The sequence below is a fragment of the Laetiporus sulphureus genome, assembly GCF_001632365.1.
Source record: "Laetiporus sulphureus 93-53 unplaced genomic scaffold LAESUscaffold_31, whole genome shotgun sequence".
Classification (NCBI taxonomy): domain Eukaryota; kingdom Fungi; phylum Basidiomycota; class Agaricomycetes; order Polyporales; family Laetiporaceae; genus Laetiporus; species Laetiporus sulphureus.
The window spans coordinates 337338-349419 of NW_024468540.1; the positions used below are offsets into that span (position 1 = coordinate 337338).

The 12082-nt window shown below is 51.7% G+C and overlaps 4 protein-coding genes across 4 annotated transcripts; 2 read left to right on the top strand and 2 right to left on the bottom strand.

The window, feature by feature from the left end:
* Nucleotides 1–1304: 1304 nt before the first annotated feature.
* Nucleotides 1305–2944, top strand: LAESUDRAFT_727847 (uncharacterized protein). The gene is made up of 2 exons (XM_040909306.1): nucleotides 1305–2141; nucleotides 2202–2944. The coding sequence occupies exons 1-2, from the start codon at nucleotides 1346–1348 to the stop codon at nucleotides 2588–2590; spliced, it is 1185 nt and encodes a 394-aa protein (XP_040762409.1). The 5' UTR covers nucleotides 1305–1345; the 3' UTR covers nucleotides 2591–2944.
* On the bottom strand, nucleotides 2607–4615 carry LAESUDRAFT_290826 (uncharacterized protein). Its single transcript, XM_040901858.1, has 11 exons — nucleotides 4438–4615; nucleotides 4343–4377; nucleotides 4126–4289; nucleotides 3803–4067; nucleotides 3651–3752; nucleotides 3398–3538; nucleotides 3330–3345; nucleotides 3218–3278; nucleotides 3126–3163; nucleotides 2738–3065; nucleotides 2607–2661 (listed from the first exon to the last, which is right to left on the bottom strand). The coding sequence occupies exons 1-10, from the start codon at nucleotides 4488–4490 to the stop codon at nucleotides 2738–2740; spliced, it is 1203 nt and encodes a 400-aa protein (XP_040762410.1). The 5' UTR covers nucleotides 4491–4615; the 3' UTR covers nucleotides 2607–2661.
* A 978-nt stretch (nucleotides 4616–5593) lies between these two features.
* On the bottom strand, nucleotides 5594–8130 carry LAESUDRAFT_727850 (UTP--glucose-1-phosphate uridylyltransferase). The gene is made up of 11 exons (XM_040909307.1): nucleotides 7935–8130; nucleotides 7716–7811; nucleotides 7588–7664; nucleotides 7403–7536; nucleotides 6943–7342; nucleotides 6797–6884; nucleotides 6599–6737; nucleotides 6127–6546; nucleotides 6010–6066; nucleotides 5920–5948; nucleotides 5594–5860 (listed from the first exon to the last, which is right to left on the bottom strand). Exons 1-11 carry the CDS (start codon nucleotides 8025–8027, stop codon nucleotides 5852–5854), a joined length of 1542 nt encoding a protein of 513 aa, XP_040762411.1. The 5' UTR covers nucleotides 8028–8130; the 3' UTR covers nucleotides 5594–5851.
* Nucleotides 8131–10841: 2711 nt separating this feature from the next.
* LAESUDRAFT_727853 (40S ribosomal protein S8) lies at nucleotides 10842–11938 on the top strand. The gene is made up of 5 exons (XM_040909308.1): nucleotides 10842–11079; nucleotides 11166–11270; nucleotides 11334–11448; nucleotides 11505–11629; nucleotides 11695–11938. The coding sequence occupies exons 1-5, from the start codon at nucleotides 10939–10941 to the stop codon at nucleotides 11746–11748; spliced, it is 540 nt and encodes a 179-aa protein (XP_040762412.1). The 5' UTR covers nucleotides 10842–10938; the 3' UTR covers nucleotides 11749–11938.
* Nucleotides 11939–12082: the final 144 nt, after the last annotated feature.

Sequence of the window (12082 nt, forward strand, 5' to 3'; positions counted from 1 at the left end):
AGTCTCTCCTCGTCAAACCTGGTCCTTATATACATGATTGTTGTGCTACTGCACAGTACTACCTAAGTGAGTCACACGCTATCCTACTGGTTAGTGCTACAATTGTATGATGTGTCCCAATTATCCTAATTGGCTGCCTAATAATAATCCATGGAGACGGAGCTTTCTTTGAGCATGCAATATTGCATCATGGCTATGGCATCATATGATGCAATGCCGAGGGGCTCAGTGTCACGTGACAATGCCGAGAGAGATCCGAGGTCATGTGACTAGATGCCTTGTTATCTTATCTCTCATTAGGTCACGTGATTCTTGTGCGACGCGAAATGATTAAAGTAATATGCATCTAATAGCATTTGTTTCTACAATGACTTGTCAGGTAAAAACCATGACAGCCTGCACGACCCCGGCAACCCCCTCATTTATCCCTTAATTTTGCGGTTCCCCACTGCAAATCTTTGTCGAATGGATTTTACACTAACGTTCCACTGCCCAGAAGTGTTGGACAGCACTGTCGACTGTGCGCGATTCGATGTGACGCTGATCGGTAAGATGTACGCGAGGTTGGAGACGGTGTGCTTCACGTACGTTGGACCGTTCAGCAGGGATTTGGTGGAGAGAAAGGTTCGGAGCCGGTTCCCCAAGTTGAATAAAAAGGGCATCATTCAGATGGAGATGCAAAAACGAGAGCGTGTGCGTTCGACCGAGGTGCGTTGGCGATTTGTCCATTGGTGTGGTGGTTGGGCTGACGACCTTATAGCAGCTTTGGATGGTGATGTGCCCGGTTGTTCAGCGCACGAGTCCGTGATGAGAGTCTCTTTCAGCGGCGTTGGCCGCCACATCGTACATATTACATAACTCTGAAAGCACGTCCTACGGTCGGGGGGAAGGCAATTTTACCATAAACTGATTCTTATCAAGCGACGAAGCTGAAGCTTTGAAGTCAAGAGTTGTGTCGTGCAGGTTGCACTAGTCATTAGCTCGCCCAGTGTCACCAGTGCGAGAGAATGGTTGAGTTTGCAATGTACATTCGCGATCACGTGATGCTCATCAACACCGTACTCAGGCCGCGTGTCACAGTTTCATGGCACAGCCAAATTCGCACACATCGCCACCTCTTGGTTGATGCGCAGGTGCATATAAAACTGGCAACCTGCTTGCTTCAGTACATGCTACGCGTCATTTTCTCAAAGCTCTCATTCTAAATCATTCGACAAACCATAGATTCCTCAACAGGATGTCGGTGCGTATCATCGATGAGTTATTCTAGGTGAGCTCACAGTAGGAACCCCGGGCATCGCCATGTTTTCAGGAAGTAAACAGGTCACCTTCATGGCAATCCGACATGCCATTTGAACTGCTCAGCCAAATCGTTCGTTATCTACTCAAGGACTCGGCCGCGGTGAAAGCCTTCTCGCAGACCTGCCACTCCTGGAATGCCGCTGGCAAGCCTGCTCTATTTCACGCAGTCACGCTGGACAGCGTGGAGCGTCTAGAGGAGCTCTGCTCCCTCACCGACAACAACCCAGCTATTGCCACATGGATCCACGAAATCCATCTCAATTGTGATGCATTGTACGGGGAAGCCGAGGACGCCAGCCCAGCGCTCATTTTTGCATTCGTGGACATACTCCAGGGAAAGCTGGAGAATCTGCAGACCCTCGCGCTAAACAACTTGTCCAGCTTCAGGGGCTATGCATCACGCGATTTCTTCAACAAGCTCTCCCAATTCAGCACAGTAACCTCTCTGACCTTCCGGCGGTGCACTCTCCCTGTGGATGTGTGGAACCCGTTAATCTCATCCTTCCCTCATCTCTCAGACCTGCATGTCCACAGCCTCTCGTTCAATCACTCCAGCGAAGGCATTTGGGTGGAATTGCAGAACTTCCCTCGGTGCTCGCGTATCCCGCCAATTACCAGCTTCCGGTGCCATAGCGTGAATAGAGACATGCATATGCGGCTGTTTGGCCGGTGGTTTCAAGAGAGTATGCATTCGCCTACCTTGCGCACCGTTAGCATTTATATCTTCCATCACTGGGAGCTCGAGGAGCTGGGACAGTTCCTGCGCTGGCTCGGTGATAGCCTCGAGAACCTGGAGATCCTCTTTCTAACAATGAAGGGACAGGCACTATCGTATTCAGGTAGGTATAGTGCATTTGTGGCTCTCTTCAGCGTTTCATGATACTGACTGAGAGGTATAGCAATCAAACGGTGCATGAAGCTCTCTACTTGCACCCAGATCCGCACCCTCCGTTTGCACGACCCCGGCCACCGCTCCGTACACTTCTTTCTTTTGTGTGTCCCCGCTGCAAATCTCCGTCGAATGGATTTTACGCTGACGTTCTACCGCCCGGAACTGTTGAAAAGCACTGTCGACTGTGCGCAGCTCGACGCGATGCTGACCGGGAAGACGTACAGGGGGTTGGAGACGGTGTGCTTCACGTATGTGGGCCCACTCAGCAGGGATATGGTGGAGAGAGAAGTTCGGAGCCGGTTCCCCAAGTTGAGTAAAAGGGTTGTCATTCAGGTAGAGATGCAGAAACGAGAGCCTCTGCGTTCGACTGAGGTGCGTCGGAGATTTGTCAATTGATGCGATGGACGGGCTGATGGTGTTATGGCAGCTCTGGATGGTGATGTGCCCGATCGTGCAGCGCATGAGTCCTTGATGAGAGATAGTCTTTGAGTAGTCTGCACAGACTGGTTTAGCATGCGGCGTTGGCCGCTACATTGTACATACTCAATCAATGGTGCTCTGCACAAAGGCACAGACAAGCCAGACGGAGACCTCTCTGACATCTGCATCGCCATCCGGCTGTCCCAGATCTATATCGAACTGTTCCTCCATGATCTCTTCTTCCAGTTCTCCCTCCATCTCGTCTTCGCTGTCCCCAACAACATCTCGGCCGAAGTCCAAGTCAGCATCCATATTGCCAACAAGTTTGGACGAGAATTCCAGAGTCCGTGTCTGGGGCACAGTGGAGAGCGGTCGTTCGCTCGAGACGGCAAGGTCAGATGAGACTTGGCGCAGGTTGAACACGAATCGCGTAAATAGAATGGACGACATTCTGGAAAACAAAGTGTGTTGAGCGATGTCTCGCCACGACGATGGCGGCTCATCTTCTCACTGGGGACCGAATAGCGACACGTATACATATGCGTCTACCTGCATATCATCGTCCGTCAAGCGCGTGGGGGAACATAAACTGAATTACGATACCTCAACCAGCTGAACGGTAAAAGCTAGCACAATCTCGAGTACGTTGAGGAGCGAGATTGTTCTGGTCATCGCCCTGAGTTTCATAATCGTAATGATAACAAGGCAAACATACACGAAATACAGCGTGCCTAAAATATTACGTTAGACTTCTGCATCATTTTGAGACTTGTGGGAGCTCACCGTCACGTAAAAGCAGAATGGCCAGAGGTGCCTGAACTCCAGCCGTGCGAGCTTCTCTTGCTACCTTGAATGTTTTGTACCAAGTAACCGCGAGGAGAATTACATCAGATATGAGTGGGCAAATGCGAGCTGGTAACAGCACTGCATATACTCAGCTCGTGGTAGTAGCTATAGAAGAGACACGGAAACTCATACATCTGCATACGTCAGTGGATTCAACGAAATGTGATAGCTGAGACGAGCAAGCAAGGACTGACTGGTTGATCAGATTGGAAGAGATGTGAAATGAACCCGTGCATATTGGAACATTCAGAATAACTTGCACGGATGCATCGTAGTATTGTGTGTTCAGATACTAAAACACCATTATAAGCGTCCGTTAAGACAGACATGAATGGTATTCACGATGTTGAGAGCCACTGGTACTAGCCCTAGTATCAATGCCGTCAAGGCGAGCACCAGCCTGTGGCCGCAAATGGCATAGATACGCAGGGCAGTAAGTCCTATATGTCAAATGGATGAGTCGACTGGAATTGGAACCGGTGGAATCGGACTGGTCCGCTATCACGGCTTCTACTGCCGGCACTAGGTAGCTCTGCAATTCACTGATCACCAAGCATCTTCGAATTGAAATTGTGAGTAAAGGGGGACATGTTCTACGACAGTCGTGCTAATTTACCCCTGGTGACTGTCAGCGATTTGGGGCTGGAAGCAGTATAAAGTCTCACTAGCGTTGAATACAAGGGCAGCACCGCCAGCATATCGACAATCCCAAGACACAGGGACAGATATCGATTTGACAGGACAGCTACTTTTGTGACCGACAGAGGCTTGAGCCAGACCAGGGCGACCTCCTCCGGGAGTGTGATTGCGTATTCATAGAGAACTACAACTGACCAGAATCGTCAGTATCAGCTTGGGCTAGCAATACCAGTCTTGGAATACCAGCAGCAGAAATCATACAGAACTGGTATGGAAAGCTAATGATTCCACGACACCGTCAATGTCACTTATTGCCACCGGTAGCGGACTAGACTCACAATCCTTGCAGGGTACTAGCGTCTTCGGCTAACGCACTCTGGTCTGAGGACATCTTGTTCGGCGGGAGGCTTAAGTTTCAGCTCGCGAACGAGGACAGTGGCTATTTGTACGCTGTCGCTAAGCGTGGCATTGGTCGCCATCTATCCGAATGCGTGGGAAATAGAGTAAGCTCTTGATAGTTCGCCTTCCATACGATTGGTCAACCAATCTGCGGGTAGTCACTGTTCTCTAGCGACCATCTCGTACCCAAGCATTCAGCGGATGTTATGACCACTATAGGTGGCCGAGTTGATGCGTCTTTCATCACAATGATCGCAGCGATGCTAACCTTGTATGACTCACCACCTGAACAGCAGAGTTGTTTCTGTGTTGAAGTTTACCTTCGATGACGGCGCCGATGCCTGTTGAAGGTGGCAACACAGATAACAACTTCGAGGGATATGGAAAGCTTCCTAAACGAACCCGGGAATGGCTGTGTATGAGAGATTAAAAATAGAGTGTCGCTTCGCGGCATCATTGATGTCTTCCCAGCACTCCGCAGAGCGGGTTTGCAATGCACAGCGACAACACAAGGAATTTTGATCAACAAAACGGCAAGGACATCATTTTCAAATACGCACAAAAATGACACAATATCAAACTATTAGCATACCGTGCGATTGGTTTCGAACACGTCTGATGGAACAGCTCTGTGCTGTTGTATCGAGATCAGACCGAGACACAGACCGGCATGGTGTAATATCGGTCAGAGTATGTAAAAGTAGAAGCTCTCCAATCAAACTCAGCGGAGCTGCGGCGAGGCCACGTTCGCTAACTACACCAATAGTGGTCAATTCATTGACGCGAAAGAGGTACAGGAGCAGAGACCGCGTTCTCAACTTTCACAGTATTTCGTAAGTGTGCACTCCGGGGATTGAGGTATTCTTTGTTTTTCCGCGTTGCTGAGTTGGCTCGGTGCCTTTGGCTTTGGCAGTCCAGTACTAACGCGTTTGTGGCGCGAGGTTAGTACGTCCGTCTGCTTAGTCAGCAAGCATTCATCCCGTGGGCCCAGTGGCGGCAGGCCACAATCTGTTCTCCAACAGCACAGCATTATCTCAGCATCATCGTAGAATCTACAGCCAATCTGATGCGTCACAGCGGAACGCGTAACAGTGTTTCTGCGTGCATAGAACCTCTTTGATTTCTTCGACAGTACCAACCAACAACATAGTGAGTGCCTACTATACGCGTGCCTACACTTGCTTTGTATACGATTTCTACGATATCTTCACTACCAGTATCACTATAGCCTAAGTAGCAGAACGTAACGTCCAAGCGACCCAATATCAGTCTGTCCGAGCTGCGAGTATGTATGCAAGAAAGTGCGGAGCAAGAGTCTCAGTCCGAGCGGGTATCTAGTAAGTGGGTATGTGATCATAGTTCCTGAATGGCGGAAGATGAGTATGCTGCGGATGGTGTGGAGAAGACGTGCTGATACTCACCGTCATGGTCAGGTTTCCGGAGAGCAGCCCTGCGGGACAAAGAAGTTAGCTGAAAGCCACGGCGCGGTGATGGGTGATTGCATCACTTACGGTTCTCCAGTATACAACCGTCCGGAATGTCGATCCGCTGACCTTCGTTCGCGACGACTGCATCCCGGCAATCGTCAACCAAGCTGGAGCAACGCCTGCAAAAGAAGTGTTACGTACCAATGACGGTGCCCCGCAGGGTAACGTTCCGCCCAAAGTATACATCCCCCGTGACCGTCAAATGATCCAGCTCAATAATCTTAGGGATCTTCTTGAACCGCTTCTGGAACTGCGCGATCTTCTTGAAGTGGTCGCCGAGCTTGATGACCGGCGTAGTGCCAAACATGCGGTTCTCGTTGATCACAAGCTGCCCGTGCTCGAGCGAATAGATATCGCTCTTGATGAGCAGCAGGTCCGAGCAGCTCTTCACAGGCAAGAAACGCGACCGCGGCACGTTCACGCCGTGTGCGTTTCGGAAGTGCTTGATTGCCGCGCCCACGGCGGTCTCGAGCTGGATGACGGCCTGCCCGTCGTCGGTCGTCTTGGGGTTGACGATGATGTCGAGCTCCATGCCCTCTTCCTCCATGATGCGCTTCACAGCTGGAAATACAGACACTCAGCATAGGAAGAAGGGAAGAGAAGGGATGCAGACCCCTCAGGTTAATCCAGAGGTTGTTCGTGTTGAAGATCTTGAACTTGCGCACGGACTTGAAGTCCTCGACGTGCTCTGACGGAACCTGTGCAATCTCGAGCAGCTGGATGGTGCCCTCGTAGTCGATAAGCGTTCCACCCTGTCGTGTAGGTGAGCTTCAGATACGAGATGAAAGGCACGGGGGAGCCAGTGACAAACCTTGACGTCCGCCTTCGTCTTGTCGGTGACCTCCATGATGAACTCCGCCTGGGAGTCGACCATGTGTTGGAGGATATTCTCATCAACACTACAAATAGAATGCGCCGCTCAGTATAGCATTTGATGATTAACATCCGTTGACGTACACAGCACCGAGGTTGTCCGAGTTGGACACGAACAGGTACTCCTTTCCCTCAGAAAGCAGCTGATCAAGCACGCCAGAGTGGAGCAACGCATTGTACAAGTCACCGTGGCCGGGCGGGTACCACTTGTTCTTGTCGTCATTCGCGTTCTTCGGGAACGGCATGAGCGACTCCTTCAGAATGCGCGGGTACCGGCTCTGATTGAACGTTGTGATACGCAGCTGTTGATTCGCATACTTCTTAATGATCCGCAACGTATCCTCGTGCGTATTGAAGGAGGTCATGAGGATCAACGGCACGTCAACACGTTCTGTGGTGTTTAGGTGCTCGATCTGCCGCACGGTCAGGTCGAGGAACGTCATATCGTTTTTGACTTCGAGCGCCGACTTGGCGCCAGTCATGCCTGCAAGTGCGCGCGAGGCCGGTCAGCGTCACGTGAGCGGCGATTAGAGAGCACGCGTACCCATGGAGGTACCAAGACCGCCGTTCACCTTGAGGACAGCGAGCTTGTTGAGGTTCTTGGGGTCGGGGTTCGAAGGCAGCTGGTCATACGGGACGACTTTGTCCGCCGATGGCGACTTGATACGGTCCCAGTCGCTGTGAGTATGGTCAGTTCGCACTCGCGGCGATGCTGAATTGATGACATACAGCTCCTTGCTTTGCGCCTTCTCTGCGAGGTAACGCGTGAACAGATAGAAGAACGACTGCATCTCCGTGTCGAAAGCCTGGCGAAGTGATGAATTACTTGGTTGCCAAGCGGTAATGAACCAGATAACCTTCTTAGTGGTGGAGTCCGACACGGTGTTCACAAGCCTGTTGAGCTCATTGCGCATGTTCTTTGTGGCAACGCCGGTCGTCGCGCTCTTAAAGTGCTGTTTGCGTTTACGCGGCAACACAGGAATAGGACAGCATCGGTTAGCGATGTCATCATCATGATTATAGATGCGAGATGTATGAATGACATGAATGGAAGAGGACGTGTCACAGGTACCTACCATGGAAGACACGCCTCTAGTGCGAGGCGTCTTCTCTGTGGGTGTGGCCACGAGTGTTGCCTCGGATGAGTTGAGAGTGCCGAGAAAGGACATGGTGCGTGTGTGCGGCGAGGACGGGGGAATAGTGAGCGACGAGGGAGAGGGAGGGGAATAGCTTATGCGTTGGCAACATGACTTTATAGCGCTCGATCACCGATTACTCGACGCGTGGGTTGATCCGAAAACTGTGATCGGTCGCGAGCCCAGATTTCGCGCTCTTCCTCTGCGACCAACGCTGCGCTCAGGGACAGGCACGCCGGTGCGCATGACGACAAGAATGGGCTGTAATGGCTATGATATGTGGCTTGTGTCGCAAATGCGTCGAGATGCTGCTGGCCATAGGTGGACCTTTCTCAGCGATTTCGGATCTTGAACATCGTTGGATTTACGGCAAGGATGGCAGTCGAACGCCCGACAGACGAATTGCTGTTGTGTTATCTGTGTACACCTCGAATCTCTGATGTCTGTAGAGGCTTGGATGTGGTGCCTACCTCTGCGTCCTCGTGCTGTTCGCTTAAAGCTTGCAGAAAAATTACACAATTTAGGCTAGCCAAGCGATTGACGTCATCACTCTCACAGGCAATCTATGAAAACTCACTCAGATCGACAGCCCATGTTGGGTATGAAGTCCAATCAATTCGGTGATATGCCGCACAGCGGTGAAGGAGAGCTGGAAAAGAGGTCCTCGTAGAGACTAGTCTGTTTGTGATCTACTTACCCTATCACGGGCTTCATAGCAATTCCTGAATGACAAGTTATGCTTTCTCGCCGCGTCGATCTCAACTTTCCGAGCGACCTTCTGCAACCCTTCATTCTGCCGTAGCATAGCTGTGTCACCATCCTGGTGTGTATACATGCACACGTTGAGGTTCCAGGATTGTACTGGACGCATAAGAGTGGACGTGGGCAAAGTCGGCAGTTGGTCGATACCTCGGAAGATTGGTCGGAATTTTCGCTAGGTGGCGGGAATGAGACGCGTCGAAAGTCATGGCTGACATTACTTCTTGGAATCAGTCCTATAGTGCGGCCAGTTGATCATGACTTCTCATGGTTGTGAATATTGCAAGGTCAATACTACCCGAGATTACGTGTCAGAGCCGCGGAGAGTGTGTTCATGGGCACCATCTGGTGGAACAGAGCTCACTCTCACCTAGAATCAGTCCTGTACCGGATGAGGAGGAAAGTGGTATCGAGTGGCTAAGGCGATACGAGCAACAGACTCGATGACGGTCACGCGATAGTGATACACGGTGGCCGCACATAAAGGGATTCGACTACCATTGAAATTCGAGAGGAATATCATGTACGTACGCCCAATGACAAGTCAAACTCTTCACAGACAACAGCCAGGATGCACGCTGGAAGCTCTCATGGATCATACCTAATATTCAGGTCGAGTAGGCACTGAATCCTGTACGCAGTCCTTTGCGGCAGCTGCGCAATCCAGACGTCGAATAACACCGACGACAACTGGTGGACAAGCTTCATATGGTTCGTCTATATCCGCCTCGGCACCTTTCTGGTCTTCTCAAAGCCGTTCTGAAACACGGTCTGAACGGAAGCACTCCCTGAAGGGAAGCACAAAATTTGCGCCAGGTTCCGCAATGCATCCGACCGAGGCTGTGCAAGGAAGATTTCCATCCTCACATCAAGGGCGTTGCGACGTTCCGGGCGCAATGCGATGCGCGGCCCCGGCCGCCCCGCTCAAGCTCCCTTGACGCCTTTTGCACTTCGCACTGGCAGTGACAGGCGATAGATCGTTCAATCGTGCGCAATGCGGGTATACGCAGCATCCCAGATGCATCTATGACGCACTCGAACATGTCGACAGCTGCTAGACAAAGTCTACGTGCTGAGACGCAAGCATTTCGACGCAGCAGTATGAATCAAGCCAGATGAACCCGTGGAGACGGAAAGTTGCATGTGCTATTTGCGGACTCAATAGCATGTGGGGAAGATTTCGTCAGTCTCAGCATGCCCTGAGACCGCACATTGTGTGCTTGGCGTAAAACTTTGGGAAAAGGCACTGACGAAGCCGACGGCGTAGTCATGTAGTAAATGATCGTGTAAAGAGTCTGCAGGACAACCAGAGCGGTGAGAGGTTCATGCGCGACGTTCGCAGATTGGAAGTCTCTTGTATTGTTTTGCTGAGTTGAGCGAACCTGCCTGAGAGGAGGGACAAGGATGTGCAGCTTGGTTTTACTGAATTGCAGGGCGGAGAAGGTATTCGAAGACGAAGCATGTCTCGCTTCTCTTGTGAGGTCAGACAGTTGATATCGACCACTTTCTTGGTAGCCCCATGAACGAAACGATACAAGGCTTCGCGCATAAGAGACAGGGGGTGGGAACAATAGACCAGGGGAAGTATGGCAAGGAATCGCAATTCCGTCAATCGTAAGGAGTGCAACATGTGCGTCGAACAGCGGAGTCGCGCAATTGTTGCAAATTGTTCAGCTGACGTGAAGTGCTCTGTGACTGTCAATAGCATGAGGACTGCAAGAAACAGATTCTGAAGCATATTAGATATGCGAGGCGGATGCTGCAAATTCAAGAATCTGACGAAAAGAACCGCCACCGTAACTGTGGCGAGACTGTGGCTGCCATCACAAATTTGTAGCGGAGCGTTATAGAGTCGAACCTTATTTGTGAAACTGCAATCCACACCGCTAGCGCGGGACTGGATCACCGTCGTCTTCATTCTCGAGCCTCAAGACATCCAACATGGGTCAGTACTACTCGTGCATCGAGCATTTCCAGGCCATACTGACGCGCCCGCCTTTGCCTACCCTCCCATAAAAAACCGCGCCAAAAACTGGATGATTTGTATCACAATGTCTTGTCGAACGCACACGGACCATGATCTACAGGTATCTCCCGCAGCTCCCGGCACAAACGCTCGGCCACTGGGGCCCAACGCCCCGCATACCGCAAGAAGAGAAAGTTCGAGCTTGGCCGCCAGCCGGCAATGACCAAGCTTGGGCCGAAGCGGATTCACACTGTCCGGGTGCGCGGTGGGAACAGCAAGTATCGTGCTCTGCGCCTCGATTCGGGTAACTTTGCGTGGGGCAGCGAGCACGTCACCAAGAAGACGAGGATCATTAGTGTCGTAAGTGTTCAGCTTTGAACTCAGTTGCATTGGCCTTCGGTAGTTTCGAATCTGGAGGAAGACAGGCCTGATGTATTGCGGCCCAGGTGTACAATGCGTCAAACAACGAGCTTGTCCGAACGAACACGCTTGTAAAGAGTGCCATCATCCAGGTCGATGCGACGCCTTTCCGTCAGTGGTACGAAGCTCACGTACGTAATCTCAGCTCCTATCTGCCGCGGAGCGCTTGTTGAATGGCTGTGGGCCACTGACAGTACGCCCAACCGGTCACGAAGCGTGGCACCAAGAAGGAGACTACAGCCACCGAGACGGCTGAGGAGAAGAAGCTGTCGAACCACACGCAGCGGAAGTACGAGGAGAGGAAGAAAGGTGAGTCGGACGCCACGCCGCACCTTCAGGGCCAGCTGATAGGTGGCAACGATAAGACGCGAAGATAGACCTGCTGCTGGAGTCGCAGTTCGCGGCGGGACGGTTGTACGCTTCGGTCAGCAGCCGGCCAGGCCAGAGTGGGCGCGCCGACGGCTACGTTTTGGAGGGCAAGGAACTCGAGGTGGGTGATGCGCGCTTCCCAGTTGGGCGGAGTGGGACGAGGAAGGGCTGATCCGATGAGTGTAGTTCTACCTCCGAAAGATCAAGACGGGCAAGCAGAAGCACGCACACGCGGCATAATCGGAGATGACGTCTGCGTGGTGATGGGAGTGCTGGGACGAGGTGGCGACGTGCCGGCGAGGATCGGGCCCACAAAAGAGAGGGTGGCAGTGTCTATGGCCGTGTCTATGATTATCGTTCCTGTTTTATTGCAATGCAACGTACAGCTTGTCAGACAAATCATAAGACCGTCTGTGGCCATATCCAGGGCGATGCGGCCCGTGTATATTATTTGTCTGGCCCTTGCGTTTCCAAAAGGTGATATAAGAACACGCGATCCGCTCCCTCGGAGACAACTGCTGTGACACGCGTCTCCTTTAGCGCCCTTTTCTGACCTGTTTCGCGCACCGCCAGT

Bases quoted from the DNA above. Each gene is read 5' to 3' on its own strand.
- LAESUDRAFT_727847 (XM_040909306.1), top strand. From the start codon at position 1,346: ATGCCATTTGAACTGCTCAGCCAAATCGTTCGTTATCTACTCAAGGAC. The intron at 2,142-2,201 runs GTAGGTATAGTG...TGAGAGGTATAG, and splicing joins ACAGGCACTATCGTATTCAG to CAATCAAACGGTGCATGAAG.
- LAESUDRAFT_727850 (XM_040909307.1), bottom strand. From the start codon at position 8,027: ATGTCCTTTCTCGGCACTCTCAACTCATCCGAGGCAACACTCGTGGCC. The intron at 7,665-7,715 runs GTTATCTGGTTC...TCACTTCGCCAG, and splicing joins CGGACTCCACCACTAAGAAG to GCTTTCGACACGGAGATGCA. The intron at 6,067-6,126 runs GTACGTAACACT...GCCGGGATGCAG, and splicing joins CCTGCGGGGCACCGTCATTG to TCGTCGCGAACGAAGGTCAG.
- LAESUDRAFT_727853 (XM_040909308.1), top strand. From the start codon at position 10,939: ATGACCAAGCTTGGGCCGAAGCGGATTCACACTGTCCGGGTGCGCGGT. The intron at 11,271-11,333 runs GTACGTAATCTC...GGCCACTGACAG, and splicing joins GTCAGTGGTACGAAGCTCAC to TACGCCCAACCGGTCACGAA. The intron at 11,449-11,504 runs GTGAGTCGGACG...GGCAACGATAAG, and splicing joins GTACGAGGAGAGGAAGAAAG to ACGCGAAGATAGACCTGCTG.
- LAESUDRAFT_290826 (XM_040901858.1), bottom strand. From the start codon at position 4,490: ATGTCCTCAGACCAGAGTGCGTTAGCCGAAGACGCTAGTACCCTGCAA. The intron at 4,290-4,342 runs GTATTCCAAGAC...GATTCTGGTCAG, and splicing joins CTGTATGATTTCTGCTGCTG to TTGTAGTTCTCTATGAATAC. The intron at 3,066-3,125 runs GTGAGAAGATGA...TTTGTTTTCCAG, and splicing joins GTGTCGCTATTCGGTCCCCA to AATGTCGTCCATTCTATTTA.